This window comes from Triplophysa dalaica, chromosome 4, assembly GCF_015846415.1.
Source record: "Triplophysa dalaica isolate WHDGS20190420 chromosome 4, ASM1584641v1, whole genome shotgun sequence".
Lineage (NCBI taxonomy): Eukaryota > Metazoa > Chordata > Actinopteri > Cypriniformes > Nemacheilidae > Triplophysa > Triplophysa dalaica.
In genome coordinates, this window is record NC_079545.1 from 10,602,211 (window position 1) to 10,621,279 (window position 19,069).

The window sequence follows — 19,069 nt, forward strand, 5'->3', positions numbered from 1 at the left end:
AAGACAGAAATAAGAATCGATAGATAAACACACGGTTTGGTAATACAACTGATTCATAAGCTGTCTTGGTGAAATTGCACAAAGGAGTGTTGCGCGCCGTTCACAACAAGTCTTGTCTCGTCTGTAACAGCATGATCCCTATGTAAAACGCAACATCTATGGTAACTGATAAGTGAAATTCACCGCGTTTGAGTGAACATGTTTTGATCACATATATGATTAATTCTTCTAGTGTAAAATAAAATAGATTATTTAACTCTTGGTGTATTTAAAAGAACTTTAGATGCTGCAGTTTACCTCTTTTCTGGCTGTGTGCAGGCCTACTTCAATTATCCACAACATGCGAAACAGGGCCATCTACCGGACATTAGGGTAAATTACATGCACAATATTTTTTTTCAGCTTGTTTAGATCGCGGGATCAAATACAGTTATTCTTTAAAGCACGTACTTATGTTACATGCGTTGAGCGTCTAATATATTAAAGATTATGAAAGTTGACTGTATGTATACTATTTCTCGTGTTTGGTATTTTATATAACATAGAGCTAAGTGCCAGTAGAGTCCTACCAGTGAGTTGGTTGCACTTGACCGCTTAAACCTTGAACAAACCTGTGGTCAGGAAGGCTTACTAACTCTGTCTTTCACTCTTCCATTTTCTCACAGATATCATATTGTCCATAAACTCATGGAAACAGGATAAAAAAATAATCAAAGTAACAAAAGGTAATACAGATATGTCTGTATACTGGTAATGGTGTAGGCTACATATGTGATATTTATAGAAGTATAGATAGACGTGGGATGTTTTATGTACACATATTTATTGAACAAAACAGAATTTCTCAGTGCATTAACTTATGACTATTTTTCATTCATTTAAAGAAACAGTCACTTTGAAAAATAGACATTTCTATTTAAAACGAAAATAAAATATTTGAGTACAAATTAGTATTAAACATGAGAATGAAATGCTTAAACTACAATAGTTACAGCCGACAATGCAGTATTGTTGTTGAACTTCGATTCCCACTGGAAATGAATTGAGTTTTTTCTTTGTTATATGTGAAACTTCAATTTATCAAACATTCTGGACTTATTTTTATTAGAGAAAGCCAAAACTTCCACACAGTTAATTTTTTCACTGAATAACAGTATAAATCATATGAAGTGAGGGTCTGGCATGTTGTAAACACATGAAGTCCTGTAGATCTGTTCTTATTTTCCTCATATAAAGTGTAGATCAACTGTAGATATATTAGTGGTCAGCTGAGTTTTGTGGGTCATCTTAAGCGTTGTTGTAGTCTATGTTCAGCCTTCAAGGAACTCCAGTCTTTCTGAACCATATTTCTAAATGGCAACATTACAAATATATTCACAAAACCGGGTAGTATTTTGAATTCCAGTCTCTAAAATCATGTTTAGGCTTAGCACCAGTTAAACCTCTGTCCCACCATTCTGAAAAATATTTGATTGGGAACTCTCAGATAGCGGCAGAGCTTCTGAAATGCGGTGTTACTGAGGGGCGCGTGTGGCCTTCCCTTCGACTCATCCAGGCACTTGTCGTGTCCGGCAGACAGCATACAGTAAAAGCCCTTTGTGACATTGAAGTAGAAATTGTCTGGCTTTATCTGTGGCGCAAGTTCCAAAAATGTCTCCGCCTTTTGCAGCTCGGGGAAAGGATTCTGTATCAGAGCCTCTCCATCCACTATGTGGATTTGCTCCCTGGGAAAAAGCTCCAGCCATCTGGCCAGATGCTGGTAGTAGAAACTCCGCTGAAGGGCCTTATAATTGGGGTTGATATGTCCTTGTGATAGTAACAGATCCTCCAGTGGCTGGTATGGCTTATTCTGCTGAATTCGGTTGTGCAGAACTTGCGTGTAGTCTGACACGAGCCTCTCCGCCGGGTCACGAACAATCAGCAGCAGTTTCATAGCTGGATTCATGGCCCAGATCCTTTTTGGGGCTGGGGGTGCTGTAAAGTATCCAGGGGTCTTTTCTACCGTCAGCTGATCGGGGAGGGTGAGGGGCATTTGGGCACGGTACCAGTCTAAACCTTTCCGGAAGTTTTCATCGGCGTTGAAGTAGTGGATCTCGGTTTTGGCTACCTCCACGTCTGGGTGGAGGTTGAGCATCTCCAGAAGGGCTCTGGTGCCTCCTTTCCGGACCCCGATGATGATGGCACCCGGCAGACGTTGCAAAGCAGAGGTGCCTGAAGTTTTAGGAGGCGTCGCTGAAGTGACAGAGGTTAGAGAGGCTCGGAGTTCATGTAGACATACGAGTAGCTGAGCTTGGAGCAACAGCAGTAGGATCAAAGCCAGTATCAGTGTCCACAACATGGCGTCAGTCCAGTGAGTTCAAGGGCAGCGCACGGATGCACAAAAACAAACACACACAACTGGAGATCACACACACAACAGCTGTTGATTTCCACTTCTTCACAGCTCCTAAAAAGACAAAAGAAAATTAAGTGAAGTCATATATTAAAAAAATATCATAATCAGCAAGGAGCTCAGTAAAGTATTATTAAAAAAAATCACTTTTATTGTCACGTGTGCCGTAGTGAGTGAAAAGCTTGGGAGTGAACAGTATTTGATTATGTATGCAAAATCTAAAAGGGATAGTTCACCCAAAAATAAAAATTCTTTAATCATTCCAACACCCTCAAGCCACTCCAAACCTGTGTTCAGAACAAGAAAGATGATTTTGAAAAAGAAGATTTTTGGTAACAAAGCATTGGCCCCCATTGACTTTCAAGCTTTGGCCTCAAAACCCTTCTCGAAATATCTTCTTTCTTCACATGTTTTATGTCACATGAGGGCGATATGATGACAGAATTCTGTGAACAAAACCTCGATTCATTCAAGGTTTGAACCTTTATTAATATACTGTATGAAATAATTTATGTTCAGAAAATTAATTTGCAAACATGACAAATAATTATTAGACACTTACAAAATCAACAACAGCAGAGCATGAAAAATTTAAACCAGTAGGGAATTTTAATTAACAGAATTATTAAAACATAGGAAAGAAACGCATTAAACATTCATGAACAATAGTGCCTCAGAAATCTCTATGGGTAAATGTACCCTATCCTAATCCCAGTGCTATCTCCCGTTTGCCCTCCAGTGGGCACTGTTGGAACAATCCTCAGAGCTCCACAAAAATCCCATGTCATTTAAGATTAAATCGCCTTTTTTAAATAACAAAAATAGTACTTCAAAATGACTTTAAAAGTTATTCAAAAACCGGTGACGAAATATAGATTAACAAGATCTATATTGCATGGTCCTAGGCTAGCAACACTAATGTCATGGGTTCAATACCCAGAGGATACATTTACTGTATGTATAATACACACTGTAGACTGAATACAGAGCCTCAAGTCTATTGCGTCTCCAACACTTATTATAGATTTGTTTTTAGTTTTACTGCTGTTTTATTAATATTTTAATTTAACTTTTAGTTTTAATTTGTAAATTAATTTTTGATTTTTTTTTTTTTATGCGCTTATTTTTATGTTGCTATAGATGGTTTCATTGGACGCACAAGTTAATTTACAGTCTGTGTTTGTTAATTGTTCTGGCTAGTAATGTTACTATTTATATTTAAATGATATTCATATTTTATTGTATAATAATTGTATTAAATAAACATTTTGTTGAATTTGATTATACAGCATATTTTTTTATATATATTTTTTTAATTGGTCGTATAACTATACTTAACTATTATTTAAGTTAAGCAAAGTTACAGTTCTTCTTTACCCAAAATAATACTGGCTAGACATACTTTTAAATTGCCATCTAATGTAATTTACTTGTTATTTCTTTTGCTTGTTATCAAAAAATCTGTTGGGACTCTATTCTTTGCAAAAGTTTACCTGAAGTTAAGTTTAGCCACAAAAGCGTGCGTGCGCAGTAACATTTGTTTATTCTTGCTTTAAAACCATCCATATGAGATGAATTTATTTTTGGTTTATTTTCAGTTAATAATTTTTGTGCCTTAAACTTATTTCAGTTTCTTTCTGAGGCAACATTTTAGCTCTTCGTTTAGTTTTTCAAATAATTTTTAGATCAATGTCATTTGATTTAAAAAAACAGAAACGTTTTCACACTTTAAATTTTAGTAAACTATGCTCTGTAAAATGCATAAAAGATATATCTGAAGATAATTCATTACTGGCACTCCACTAAAAGGAATGTTTAAACCATCGCTTAGAAGCCAGAAAACAAGTAATTGACTGTTTCACTGTTTTTGTATTACACATCATTGCCAGAAAGCCAGTATTTGCATAAATAACATATGCAGCAGTCTGTATGATACTTTGTAGCCCTCAATGTCTTTACAAATACACTAAATGAGAAAAGCGTAAAATCTTTCCCCTCCAATCTACACTGCTGCATATTGAATGAAACAGCCATTTAGAAATAACCACAACTTTGGGCTGTGGCAAAGTCTGTATAAAAAAGTTTATAAAGTTTATTGAAATATTTCAATATAAAAAAATATAAGGGAAAAATCGAAATTATTTTAAACTATACATTCACCTAAAGGATTATTAGGAACACCTGTTCAATTTCTCATTGATGCAATTATGGTGGTGGTGTAATGGTGTGGGGGATGTTTTCTTTGCACACTTTAGGCCCCTTAGTGCCAATTGGGCATCGCTTAAATGCCACGGCCTACCTGAGCATTGTTTCTGACCATGTCCATCCCTTTATGACCACCATGTACCCATCCTCTGATGGCTACTTCCAGCAGGATAATGTACCATGTCACAAAGCTCGAATCATTTCAAATTGGTTTCTTGAACATGACAGTGAGTTCACTGTACTAAAATGGCCGGGCATCCCACAAATCTCCATCATCTGCAAGATGCTATCCTATCAATATGGGCCAACATTTCTAAAGAATGCTTTCAGCACCTTGTTGAATCAATGCCACGTAGAATTAAGGCAGTTCTGAAGGCGAAAGGGGGTCAAACACAGTATTAGTATGGTGTTCCTAATAATCCTTTAGGTGAGTGTACTTACTACTATATACAATAATTGGTGTTTTAAGTAGCGGTTCCACCAAAGCAGTTTACAATTAACTATCATGTGCAATTAAAAGTCTGCCAAAATACAATTCAGAAATCCCAAGCGGAAGATCTGAAGTCGTCTGTAACACTTGAATTGAAACAAGTGAATTGTTTAACACACCAGCATATCAGAATGATGTTATAGATTTAAGTGGCTCATCAGGACAATTGGCCACTTGAGGGAAATGTATTCCCCTCCACTAAACACGGGATAATCAAACAGTAAACACACAATCCTTGACCTCTATACCCTTTTAAAAAAGTCACACTTGGCTGGCGTGTTTAGTCACCTCGCGGTCGTCATGTTATCAAACCCTGCTGCGTCCTGAGTCACGGCTTATTAATTTGCTGGAGCAAGCAGCTTCTTGTAAATGAGCTTGTGTTGCTGTGTATGCCGTATAATGACACAGCTGGGAGTAAAAGTGACGAGCCCTGTGGCCTTGCCACTCCTGCACGGCATCATCGGCGTTATCGCTAAGCTTCATAAACTCTGCCATTACGAGCCTGAGTATCTGTCTAATGTCTCTCACTTTATTCCCACATCTCACAGCTTTAATCCTCACAATGTGCTGTTCTGGTTCATTGGGTTGCTTTGTCTAAAAAGAGAGTTTCTTTTAACAAATGACAAGAAAATCTCAGGTCTTTGACCTGCTACATTTTCTTAAGCTTTGCCTTATCTTTATTGTGCAACAATTAAGTGTCGTGTACTATTTTACATATTGGGAGTTTTATTGTTCACCCTAAAATGAAAATTCATTTCACTTGATGTAAATTAAGACAGAATTTTCTTTTTTGGGGGAACTGTCCCTTTAAGAAACAGTGGCGTTGTTAAAAGATTTTTGTGTGACTTTTATCTGTGTGGTTTGTAACTTGTTTTGCTGTTATTGATACAAAACAGTCTGAAAGATTACGCTTCTATCCAAAGAGAGAGCATTTAACATTTACCTGAAGGATGAAAAAGGAATTTAATGGATACAGCATGAGCAACCAATCCCATTCACACACACATGCTAATATGGATGAACAAATCTTACTAAATAATGTCTTGTTTACATCTACGGACCCTGCATCATTTCATATACGTTTCTCTACCCCTGCATCACAAGCTCTACTATGCCGAATAAATGTGTCATTTGTGGCTTTTTGGCTGAACGTAGATCATACAAAACGGAATGATTGAAGTCAAATGAGGCACATTTTCATAAGGGCTTTTAAATGAAGCAGAATGGAATTTGACAGAATATGTTTAAAAGCTTTGAATACTATTTTCCAGATGACTGTTTCCCGCAATTCCGACGTGAGCAAAAGTGGTAATGAGCGGAGGAGTTGTTTACTTTGCACTTAGTCCGTCCATTTCCACCGATCGTTCCATTCAGGTCAATTTGTGGATGGTTTGCAAACGTTGTTGAGTCAGTTTGCAATAGGTGGGAATTTTCACATTGACAGGGTAATCATTAGCTTATGGGGTTTATCGTTTCTTGCCTTTGGAATGCTCAACGTGGGGGAAAAGTAGAAATCAACCGGGACTTCAAGAACATTGAAAACAAATTGTATGATTACCTGCTTTGACTGGTATTTGAAACTTTGATCTATTGAGAAAAGCGGCATTCAAGTGAAAATGAATTGACCACCAATTGCTCTGTGACAACTTAAGAAGCCCAATGGAGGCAAAAAAGAGACATTGTCCTCTATTAAAGCGATACTTTGTTCTGATAAACACAGAGAAAGATATTTGGAAGAATGCTTATAACCAGACAGATTTTGCCCCCCATTGCGTACCATAATAGGAAATGCAATGGTCAAAAGTGTCACAGAACTGTTTGCTGAAGAAATGTCTTCTTTTGTGTTCAACAGAAAAAAAAAGATAAATAATTTTGGGAGTCAACGGGAGGCAAAATCTGTCTGGTTATTAGCAATCTTCCAAATATCTTTCTCAGTGTTCATCAGAACAAATACAATTATACAGATTTTTAACAGCTCAAAGGTTAGTAAATGATGACAGAATGTTTATTTTTGGGTGAAGTATCCCTTTAGCCCGGAGTTTTTGTTGTTAATGTCATTTTCACTGTGTTTTATCCTTCTGCTGTTGATCATTATGTTATTTTACGAGATTTTTTTGAAGTAGGCACTACTTCCTTTGTAGTGCCCTTTGTAGAGAAAAGCCACCTGATAGACATCCTTTGGATTTATTCTGGCTTTGTAATGCTCTTTTTTCCTGGTATTATTGTGTTTCCGTGTTTTTTCATTTTTATCGGGGACTCACAGACCTACCGCCTGAGTCAGACTTTCAGTTCTTTAACTAAAGCAAACAAAGCCAGTCTCTCCCACTGTCTCTCTCTCACACACACACATATTCTCTAGCTGAGAACAAAAACCATCTCCCTAATATATGCTCTCTTCACCGTCACCTCAGACTGTGCTATATAATCCTCTTTCCTGAATGCCACTGCACACCAAAAGGATCCTCAGTGACGCATGCACACACATCAACCTCTGTAGATTTTCTTACACATTTTTACATCCCGACTCTTGAGCTTTGTGCAAACTTGTTCTCGCTTCTCTTACTAGAACACCATAATCCTGTCTGTACGCACCCGATAGACTCACTCACAAACGTAGCAAGACAGACGCGCGTGTGCACGCTCACACAGATGCTATGAATACATGAATGCGCTACAAGAGCGTTGGCCTCTCATGAAAGATGTTAAGAGGACCTGCAGGGAAGGAGATCAAAGAACTTCCTGTCATATATTAGCATTTTATCTCAGTTTCACGATCCCTCTGAATTGTAAGGAGCTCAGGGTCGACAGGCATGACCAATGCACAATTGTCACCTTTCTTTGGTGTATCTTAGATACAAAAGCTTTTTGTTCACTCCACGTTTTTGATAACCGCCAGAGGTACTCAAAATTGAGTGCTTTGCTTTCACAAAGTGCTTTAAAACTGAATTCCACATCTGTCCTGAAAGTGTCTGAAAAATAAGAGCTTGGAACTTTGTTGCAGATTGAGTCTATCGCTTCGCACAATTTCTTTCCTCTCTCATATCTGTACAACTTCACAGATAAGGTATTTTAACACACTCCTCAACACTCGCAACATTGGACTTTCCAGAAACAGCTAAGACCAACAAAGCTATACATACAGCGTATTGTGCATCGCAGAGATGATGTATTTTTGAAGGCCAACCAAAGCCTATGGATTTTCCTATAGACTCTTGAAAGATTGAAAAAAATTATCTCTTTGATGAACAAAGGTTTATGTTACTTACAGGTTTTGTCTATCAAGATTATCTTTACAGATTAAAACAACTTTTGCTATTTTTGAAGCCTAAATACAATCGGCAGAATTAAAAAGGTAACATGATGCCATAAACATACTGTACGTTCGCTCAACGTCTCCACCACCAAGACACCAACAACTTTTTCAAACTTTATTAAAAACATTTTCCTGGTCAGTATTACTCTGTGAATCCATACCAATCCACGTGTTTAGAGATTTGTGCCTATGTTGGACTATTTGTGCGATTTATACATGCAACGACGTCTAACGTCCCCACAAAGGATGTTGGTGCTTTAAGCAACTTCGTTGTTTGGATCCACCGTTTTTAAGACCCGATAGAGCGTTAACAATCACAAGCGGGTAATAACTGGTGTTTTCTATGTCATAGAATAAAACGTGAAAATATTTAGAGGTTTTGTAAAACCACAAAGCTTATTTTAGGCATTTAACAAAAAACCCATTCAAAATACCCATTGACTTTGGGTGGCGATGGAACCGGAAGTGCTAAAATGCAACCTCGCTTCTGGGTTTTGCACACAAAAATATGTCATACATTTACAACCTTTACATTTAGTCATTTAGCAGACACTTTTATCCAAAGCGACTTACAAGTTGGGTAAACAATGGAAGCAATTGGGTCAAACATTAGGACAACAAAATGCCTAAGAGCAATAAAAACATATCTCACAAAGGCTACTACAGTGTACAGAGCCAAGTTTAAAGAGGAAGAGAAGTGTTTTCAGCCGATTCTTAAAGATGGCGATAGAATATGCTGATCTTGTAGCAGCAGGAAGAACATTCCACAAATGTGGAAACGATCCAGCGAAGGTTTGTGAGAGGGATTTTTTTACCTTTTTGGGATGGTACCACAACACGTCGTTCGTTTCCTAAATGTGCTGCAGTCATCTCTACACCACTCTATTGTTTTTCATTATAAGTATTGACCTGCAGACTAGTCTATGTTGTATGCTAATATAACATAGTTGTCCAAGTCCTTGAAGGTATAAGCAGAAAGAACAGAAAGTGAGGAAACTCATGTTGGTCACATAAGCACCAAAGCACAATGTGTTGGTGCTCATGTACTTGCACTTAGCCGACAGCTTACATTTGTTCCCAGAGAAGAAAAATATGCTCTGAGGCTGCTTTGCCTCACCTTTTTCTAATAAAAGCAGACACGTTGAGAAAGAGAACTGAGCTTAAGTTCACATGGCTAGCATGGCTCAAATGATTTATCTTGGAGGAATGTTATGAGAAGCATTTGGATTCACGTTGAAATCTCTGGCTTGTGAAAGCACACATAAAGATTTGGTAAATCTGAACACATTTTGTGTCGTTGTTTAAATATCTTCTGAAAGACTAAATAGGATATTCTAGTGGTTTTCTTTCCTGCTGGTTTAAATTTTTTACAGATTGCCGCCAGAACCTGAATAAAGCCCTACTATTGTATATTTATGGATTCCTCTTTATTAGATATTTGATCAAAACGTATATTATTAGTAGACTTGAAAGTGTTACAAGTGGCAAAAAAAAGCCTCATCTGTTTCCTATCAGGTGACTCAACAGCTGAATTTTCTACAGTAACGTCCAGCAACTTGAAGCCTTTTGCCTTGTCTTCCTCGTATGTGAATGCAAATGGAGAATAAATGAGAGGATTTAACAACCTCTGAGAACATCTGATTGTCTCTGTCTTCATACTGAAAGAAATAGAGAAAAAAATCTCTCTCTGTGCTTGTGTAAGATCTCCTTCAATCTGCCCAATAGATGCTGACCTTCAGTAAATGCGTTCAGTTTTTAGCACACGGACGCCCCGCTGAGCCTCAAATTAGTTTCTTCATGAACCTCCCCACACCCCACTAGTCTCTCACTCTTTCTCACTTCCATCCCATCCCGTCCCTCTCTCTCTCTCTCTCTCTCTCTCATTTGCACTTTGATCTGGGTCAATCAAATAACACACTCCACAGCCCCCTTTGGTCTGCATGTTCCTCAAATTAATAATGAGGAGTGTGTGCGAGCGTGTCATGATGGGGCGGGGAGGGGTCTGTGTGTTTTGGGGTGGGGGCCATTATGGGGGCTTTGCTCTAATTAAAGAGGTTGTTGGCATGAAGAGCATGGTAACATTATTGGGATAAACCCGGCATGCAAATGAGTTTGGTCTAGTTTTGATGCCACTGTGTACTCGAGGGTTCTATGGATGAATGGATTCAGATATACTTATAGATTGTGTATTATCTCAGAAGAATTCATGTGGCAGCTAAATTGCTTTCCTGCTATTTCTCTGTTTCTCGCTCTCAGCAGTATTAATTGTGTTTTGATAGCTCAAAGGCTGTTGACAGAAATGATATATAATGCAATTACAACTATTATTATACATGAGTGACTTTCCAATTCGTGACACTTTTGACTACCTCAAATCTTAAAAAATGTAACGTTTCATGTTAAATCAATTGTTTTGGTGTGGATTTTTGATATTGTCTCTGATGGTAATGAATGTGCTCTGGAGGCAAAGTTAAAAAACACAATATTTGTATTATAACACGTCCATGCACATTGAAATGAGCAGAAAAAAAAACTTACAGATACACAATTTTAAAACGATAGTTCTCCCCAAAATGAGAATTCTGTCATCATTTACTTACCCTTAAAAATGGTTAGTTTGTTCTGCTGAACACAAAAGAGCATATTTGAAAGAATGACTGAAATTCTCAGTTCTGGGACATCGAATACTATATTAGGAAGATGTTTAATGGTACTCAAAGGTGCTGCCAGAACTGTTTGCTTTCCTTAATTCTTCAAATATCTGTTTTCAACAGAACAAAAAATATACAAAAAAATTTGTTCTAATTTTTTCTTTTTTATCCCTTTCATTTTACTATAACATATATACATTGTAAATCTATTTAGGGGACCGAAAAATTTCCCTAATTGAATAATCGGCCACGGACAGTATTACCTATAATCATTATTGTCCGCCGACCACTTTGAAGCTATCAAAACGCCATTTTCTTATTCGTTATGACAAGCAAATCATTTAGTGATTAACAATCTGGCCTGTGCCACGGGGGGCAGGGATCGGGTTAGTAGCTCATGTCAAATGAGTTTTTTTAGCTTATCTACCACAGGGCAAACACTATCTGTCAGTTTTTCCTCCCTCTCTCTCTATGTGTGGACAGTATCGATATTGTTTTGGAGGGGAGGAGGATTAAACATTTAGAGTCAGTGGTCATGTCAATGGTATGCTGTCTTTCTGTAGGATGGGGTGGACAGACGGAGGTTACTCAATTCAACGAAACTTCACCAGCGAGCATAAAGGCCTGACAGCTACTGCAGAGTCGGTCTAGAGGGCTGATATGAACGTACTATTGAGTGAATATTTTCCGGTTGTATACAACACATTGCTTTGAACAACGATCGAAACATATACTGTATACTGTATCCGCCAATGGTTGGGTCTCAAAAGGCTGTTGGATTATTGATTAACCTTGGCTAGGTTGTTTCATCCCAAAAGGCTGTTGTAACCTATGGTTGGGTCAAATATCACAATCTACATTTATTTAAAAGGTTCACCTTTTTTGCTCCCACCATGGGTTGAAAAACCCCAGCATATATATCTAGCATATTAACAATATACCAGAATGATCTAAATTCATCCAAAATTACATGAAATGTCACTTCAGAAGCCATATTATTTCAACTCTGTACAGCAGCTGCAGTAATTGTAATTAAATGTTGAGTCTGTTTATTAGCCTTCCCCCCAAGTAAAGGGTTTGATACAGAAAGATTAAACTACAGCTAAAGGAGAGAGATGAAGAACTTCTAAATGAAACAAGACCTTTTCAACCAAAAATAATTCTGACATCATTTTCCTATTCCCTTCCAATCTAGACCCACATTACTTTCTTCTAAAAGGGAATTTTAGCCATTTGTAGTATCTTAAAACAATCATAAAAACTCTTAAATCTCACTTGCAATTTCTGCATGTGTGTAGTTGACAAATACTGTATACCTTTCCTTTATATTTATAATATACATTATTATTTATTTTCACATTTTTGGATAAGACACATTTTAAAAAAATGTGCTTCAAAAGGTTCTTCGATGCCATAGAATAGAAGAACCTTAACATCGGAAGAACCTTTCTGTTTCGCAAAAGAAAAGAAAGAAAGAGACGGTACTTCAAAGAACCTTTGGCTTAAGGCATCGCTGTGAAGATCTTTGTTTTAAGCACATTTATTTTTAAGAGTGCATGTGCAGTCCATTTGCCAAAATGCCATATTCAAAGCTGAAATGCTAAACATTTTGTTCCATTTTACGGAAAAAAAGTTATGCAAATTTTGAATGACACAAGTATGAATTATTGCCTATAGAGTTTAACATGGCATTGTATGAGATCTTGAAGCTATAACAGCAAGTAGTCCAAAACAAAAACGATTCTCACAGCTCATTAATTTCAGTCTGACCATTCCTAGAGTGGCCGTATAGATAGAGAGAGTGTTTCTACAAAACAAACACCGAGAGTGTGAGAATGAACTCTAATGCCAAAAAAAGTGTTTTTCCAGATTTGTCTTGCATTTGGCGAGTCATGGAAAGAAAGCGTTGTTTAAAGGGCCAGATAAATGGAGCTGTCAGGCTCGGAGCAGGTGGTTTGCTCTGCGTGTTCGGCCGGGTGCGACCGCGCGGTCTCTGAGCCACACTGAAATCTCAGAAGTAATGTCTTTGGTTCTTCTCTTTGTCTTCTCTTGTGCCCGGGTTTGCACGCCAGGTTGTTGCTTTTGATTCGTCTTTAAATCCCCTCACATTGAAACAACAGTGAAAAACATCTCTGCAAAGCTCCAGCCGCTCACGCTCTGAAAGGGCCCAGAGCGCACAGCTATATTTTTCGCTTATGCTTTCAGTGAGTAAGGCGTTGTGCAATAGAAGGATTTTTCTGCATCACTGGCCTGTGTTTTTGTTATTTTATATTGTGAAGGAATAGTGGTGTTGTGGTATGTGTCTGTGTGGAGAAGAAGAGAGATCTGTTGGACCCTGCTGTGTTATGTTAGGTAGTGCTGTACTTTGTAGGACTTTTGGGAATGGGCTGAGGAAGAAGTTGTTTGGAGAACCGGTTATGTATCTGTTTTGCGTTTTGTAGGTTTGTGTTGGTATCTCATAGGGGAATATAAAGTAATACTCTGTTGTGTTGAACAGGGATTATCTGGGGCATTATTCTGTACAGCATGCCTTTAAATTTTCTCTTGATGCTTTCATCTCATAAGAAACAAAAATCGTAAATGAAATGTATTTATCTCGGTTGTTTCTTTTAGATTCTTCTAGAGTTATTGAAGTGATCTTAAGCATCCTATACTGTGGCCATTATTAAATTATCTTAGCTATGTGATCCACACAGGTTTTATAGCTTTATGCGCTTTTTCCTCTATTAAAGGGATGGTTTCACCAAAGAATGAAAATTATTTAGTCATTATAATGTCATTTAAAACTTTATTTCTTCTGCAGAACACAAAGGAAGACACCAAACATCACTGGTCCTGATTGACTTTCATTGTGTGCACACAAAACCACTGAGACATTTCCTAAAGAGAAAATGTTGAAAATGATTTGAGGGTGAATAAATAATGCCTGGATTAATATTTTTGGATGAAGGAAAAACATTGTATACAGTGTTGATATGCCAGAACCAAACGAAACATCGGCCCGCAAAACTCTCTGTTAAGCTATGAATAAGCAACCTCATTTTCCCTTTGGATGTGCTTGTGTCTATGCTAATGAGCTATGCGATCTTGTGCTTCACCGAGTGGTTTTGTGCTGAGCCGCATTGCGTGGTTACTTTTTGTATTTTGTTTGCCTGTGCGGCTGTGTTGTGTGGTTACTCAAATGTCTTAGTCTGATATGTCTTGCATCTCGCATTATGGTTCAGTGGGGGGGAGTGTGTGGCATTGAGGGTGGTCAGTATTCTGTCATCTTAATAGACTAAAACTGTCTGCACTAATGACCCAAGAACCGGCGCAAAATTCCCCTGTACACCAGCACACTCCCGTATAAATACACTAACGGAAACGCAGACCCCTCCGGTGTATGCTTATCCTAGGATTAATAAGGAAGTAATAATAAAAGGATACTGTATTGTTTTCATAAACATGTAAGGATTATTCAGATATCAGAGGGGGCTATAGTGGAATACGGTGACTGTGATGTATGTAACACAGGGCGACCTTGTGTCTTATACATACGGCTCTGAGTCGCACACTTCAGCTTTAGAAAAGAGGAGATGGGACATTAAACTCAAAGCAGGGGGTCCTGGCGGTGAGTAGTCTTTCTTTCTCTTTCTTTCTTGTTTTCTAATTTGTTTGATTGTTCATTCATTCTTTGTTATTAGCGTTCTTTCTTGGTTTCTTGTTTTCTAGTTCTTATTTTTAGTTTTCCCGTTCATTAGTTTATTTGTTCCTTCATTAATTTGTTCTTTCTTGCTTTTCGCTTGTATTCTTTTTTGCTTACATTCTTGTTATTTCTTTTTTTTCTTTCCTTCCTTACATTTTTGTTCTTACTTTCTTTTTTGTTTCTAGTTTTCTTTCTTTCTTTCTTTCTTTCTCATCCATACGTTTATTTGTTCTCACTTTCTTTTTTGTCTCTAGTTTTCTTTCTTTCTTTCTTTCTTTCTATCTTGTTCTGACTTTATTTCTCATTCATATATTTATTTGTTCACTCTATGATAGGTTATTTTTTGCTTGCATTCTTTTTTCTTATTCTTTCTTTCCTACTTCTTTACGTGCTTTCTTTCTTTTTCTTTAAAGCTATACAATCTTGCTTGCTTTCTTTCATACTTGCCTCCTGTCTTTCTTTTCCTTTTTGACTTTTCCACAGTAGTGTATGTCAAATGGTCACAAGAAATGCTTGTCACCGCAAGATGTAAACAGCAATCTGTCCAGATCATTTGTGATCAGATCACCTGAGACTTAATAACAGGTGTTTTCTTGAGACTTTTCCGGTCAAATCAGGTGACGCAAACTAGAGACAGATCAACCAAGCTGATGTCATTTCCAGTTCCTGTTGCATGCTTGTAAAGCTAGGAATCAAATATTACACATCTTCCATGTGACATGTTGTCTGACACAACGTGTGTACATGTCCAGCATTCTGTCCGAGAAAACCTGCACCAGATTTGTACCATCTGTCAATCAATGGGATTGCCAAGCTGTCCGGTTTGGACTTTGTTCTCTGAGCTACAGTATATAGTCCTGGTGTGTGGGAGTGTGTTTGTATTGGTGCTTGCTTACTCTGACGTTTTAATGGGACCATGGTTCCAGAAATGTGAGCTTAGTGTATGGTTTGGTCATTCACTTATAGATAAATGACTCTTCAGGTTATCTATGAACTGAAGTCAAATAACCTGTCGGGTTCAGTATGTGTAGTCTTTTGTTGGCAGGGAATACATTGTATAAGAATTTATCAGATGAATTAATTTGTAAGTCAAATGTAAAAACAAACTTGGCCTGGTGTAAAGCGCTCTCAAAAATAATAAAAGGTTATATTTTTCAATCCCTAGTTTCTCTTTTAACGTAAAAGTTATGAACTAAATGCATTCAATCATTTTGTTTGTCTTCAGATGTATGATCCTTCTTTATATGACTTTTTTCCTCTTTATTTGTCTTCATCTTTGGCTGTATGGCTTATTGCACTTAGTAGAGCTGCTCTCATAAAATATGATATCTATTATTTACGTCTTCCTTTATTACCAATGCTTCAATATTTTTCCATCAAGTGCTTGCACAGAGGTGACAGAGATCGAAGTGGGACATATTTAGCTCTGGAACATCATTCCTATCAAAGATCAGATTTTAAAGTCAAAGTTAAATACTATTATCCGTCTGATTATACAGGACTGTTCTTTGTTTGACAGGAATGTTGTTCTAGGCACAACCAATGATTCAGAAGTAGGAACACGTCAATAAATCCAGTCGCCTGGTGTTCACAAAAATATTTAAATATTCTCTTTCACAATCAGATCACAATCAATTTTTTTGGTAATCTGGTATTAAGAGATATCATCGCCTTTAAATACACACAGGGCCCCGTCCAGCACGAGTTCACCTTATCGTGGGTCGCTATCTGGATTCACACATAGCATTTGAAATACTCCACATCCCATCCTGTTTTCAATTTAAAGTGACGAAAACATGCCACGGGCACTGACCAAACTGATGAAGTAAGTGTTTTGTCATTGCATTCTGAATGTTTATTATGTTTCCCCATTATATGTGAATTGATCAATTAAAGGAGTATCAATTAAGTATAAAGTCGCATGATGTATTTAGTTGCATGTATGATTTGATACAGTCGATTTTGCTAACAAGTTTGAGGTACACAACATTAGTCTCACTCCCCCGCTCATTAATCTTCGACTCCCATGGCCCCACAGCCTTACAGCAACCTCTCTCTCTCTCTTTTACACACACACACACACACACACACACACATTACAGTAATTAACTTCTTATCTCATGGAACAAAATTTGAAATATAATGTAATTCAAGTGTTCTTTATTTAATAAAACAGGGATTAAATCCTCTGTTTTAACTGGACTGGTGAAAGTGGGATTTAGATTATATATTCACATTACACTATTAAAAATAAAGATCCTAAAAGGCTGTGAGGAAGCTATAATATCAACGGAAACTTAACTTTAGTAAAAACGTTCCAAAGACTATTAAATAGTTAACAAGAATTGTTTCTTTGACTGAAATGGTCTTTGGGGAACCAACAATTTTTCATATTGCATCAATGATTTTTAGCACCCTTAATTTGAAGAGTGTAGGTATACTGTAGGTTTACAAACACATTTGTTTTTTTGCAAGATGAGTCGGAAATGTCAAAATGTGATGAAGTAATTTTTTCAACACAATCTGAAGAAAGCCAATTAAACGAGAGACAAAATAAAGAACGGATGGATGTAAAAGTAAAGGCACGCATCATTCATCTGAAACAGGTAATCTACGCTGTGAAAACACTCCATCTCTTTTTTTTGTTGGCAATAAACAAATGTCTGGTATTGTTTCGGTCTTAGTTTTACAGATTCGAATTTACTCTCAGAACAGAAGGAAGTTTCTACTTCTAAGAACAAAACAGCATCTCTAAGAGACTGGATCATCTCAGATCTGTTATACTCTCCTGCTTTTTTCAAATCCGAATGGCTGTTTGCAATCCTCATGTTAAATCTGACATGATGTAGGCAAACAAACAAATCCTTAGACTTTTTAAATTCTAGCTTAAGCAGAGTTTCAAAGTTCAAGCTGGTTTATATTCTCACAAAACAGGACAAAACATTTGCACCTCTCTAAGACATGCTGACCGGAGATCCCCAGACCAAACATCCAAGAGATAAAACAGAACAGAAAGTCAAACTGTGACAGGAAAGAGAAACAGTGAAAAGATCTCACCGGAGCTTTGGTTCAGTCTCGAAGTGCGTCAAAGCTCTTCCTCACAATCTTTTGGATGAATTTCATTCTGCCCTTAAAGATCCTTCTGATCCTTTTAGCACATCTGCAACCTTTTGTGCTTGATTCAGTCTCTCTATTTCACTTCTTTGCAGCAGCAGCTTCAAAGTTGAGGCGGCGTAGTTTTAATGTCCAGATGCAGAAAAATGTTCAGGTTGCAGTATAAATGCGAGTGGCTGAATGCATGTGTGTGAAAGTGAATTTCTAAAAGAAAGTGTCTGGCGTACGAACATGTGCGAACGGTGTGTGTGTGTGAGTGAGCAAGTGAATGAACAACACAGTGAGAGAGAGAGAGAGAGAGACAGAGAGAGAGACACATCGCCCCTCAGGGAAATTCCTCCCTCCCTTCATCTACAGTATGTTTCTCTCTCCCTCTCTCTCTCTTTGTTACCTCCTTGCTTCTCTCTCGTTTCCCTGTATTGTTTGATTTGTGTTTCATTGACTTCTCTCATCCGAATACATTCACTTGTTTCTTCCTCACATGCCATGTTCAAAATAGCCTGTTTCATTTCCAGCCCGCTGTTTACTGTTAGAGGGCTTTGGAATCTATTTGCCCCAGAAAATCCCCAAATCATGAATAACTTACAGAGTGCTGGCACACAAACACACAGGGCACAAATAGATGGGCAGAACGTAGCTACTTCTGTTAATCTCCAAATGCACAGCACACATTTACTGTTGAACGGTACATTACCCACGCTGACGATATTAATTCTGTGCTATGCCGAAAGTACGCTTGGAATTTTTCTGATATTTCTGCACTTTATGTGCTTTAAATAAATCATGAGATTTTTGGGGGCTGTTCTTATTCAGAGGTGCAGCTGATGTTTTATAGTACGACTAAATCAGCAAATATTTTGATGGTATGATTTTTTTATGTCAGAGTCATGAAACATGCATAATCATTTCATGTAAACAATTTATCATTTAAAAAAATAAAGTCTTTAATTCCAATTTGCGAATGTGGTTTTAAAGTCCTAATGTCTCTTTCAAGCTATCTCCACAGCAATTTAGGCTTCATCCCCCACCATATAAGCACATTTAAAGTCCCCGTGAACCGGAAGTTGCGATTGTTTTTACTTCCATATTTTGACAAGTGAAATGGATTTTTGAATGAGAAAAATAGTGTGCGTGCCTTTGGTCTTCCTATGCGATTTGATTGTATGTTTATAAACAGCCGTTGCATTTTGAAATCGATCTGGCAGCAGACTGACAGGTG

The 19,069-nt window shown here is 37.5% G+C and overlaps 1 protein-coding gene across 1 annotated transcript; it reads right to left on the reverse strand.

Annotated features, from left to right (window-relative positions):
• Positions 1–820: 820 nt before the first annotated feature.
• On the reverse strand, positions 821–18,101 carry hs3st1l2 (heparan sulfate (glucosamine) 3-O-sulfotransferase 1-like 2). The gene is made up of 2 exons (XM_056746253.1): positions 17,794–18,101; positions 821–2,446 (listed from the first exon to the last, which is right to left on the reverse strand). The coding sequence occupies exon 2, from the start codon at positions 2,336–2,338 to the stop codon at positions 1,427–1,429; it is 912 nt and encodes a 303-aa protein (XP_056602231.1). The 5' UTR covers positions 2,339–2,446; positions 17,794–18,101; the 3' UTR covers positions 821–1,426.
• Positions 18,102–19,069: the final 968 nt, after the last annotated feature.

Bases quoted from the DNA above. Each gene is read 5' to 3' on its own strand.
- hs3st1l2 (XM_056746253.1), bottom strand. From the start codon at position 2,338: ATGTTGTGGACACTGATACTGGCTTTGATCCTACTGCTGTTGCTCCAA.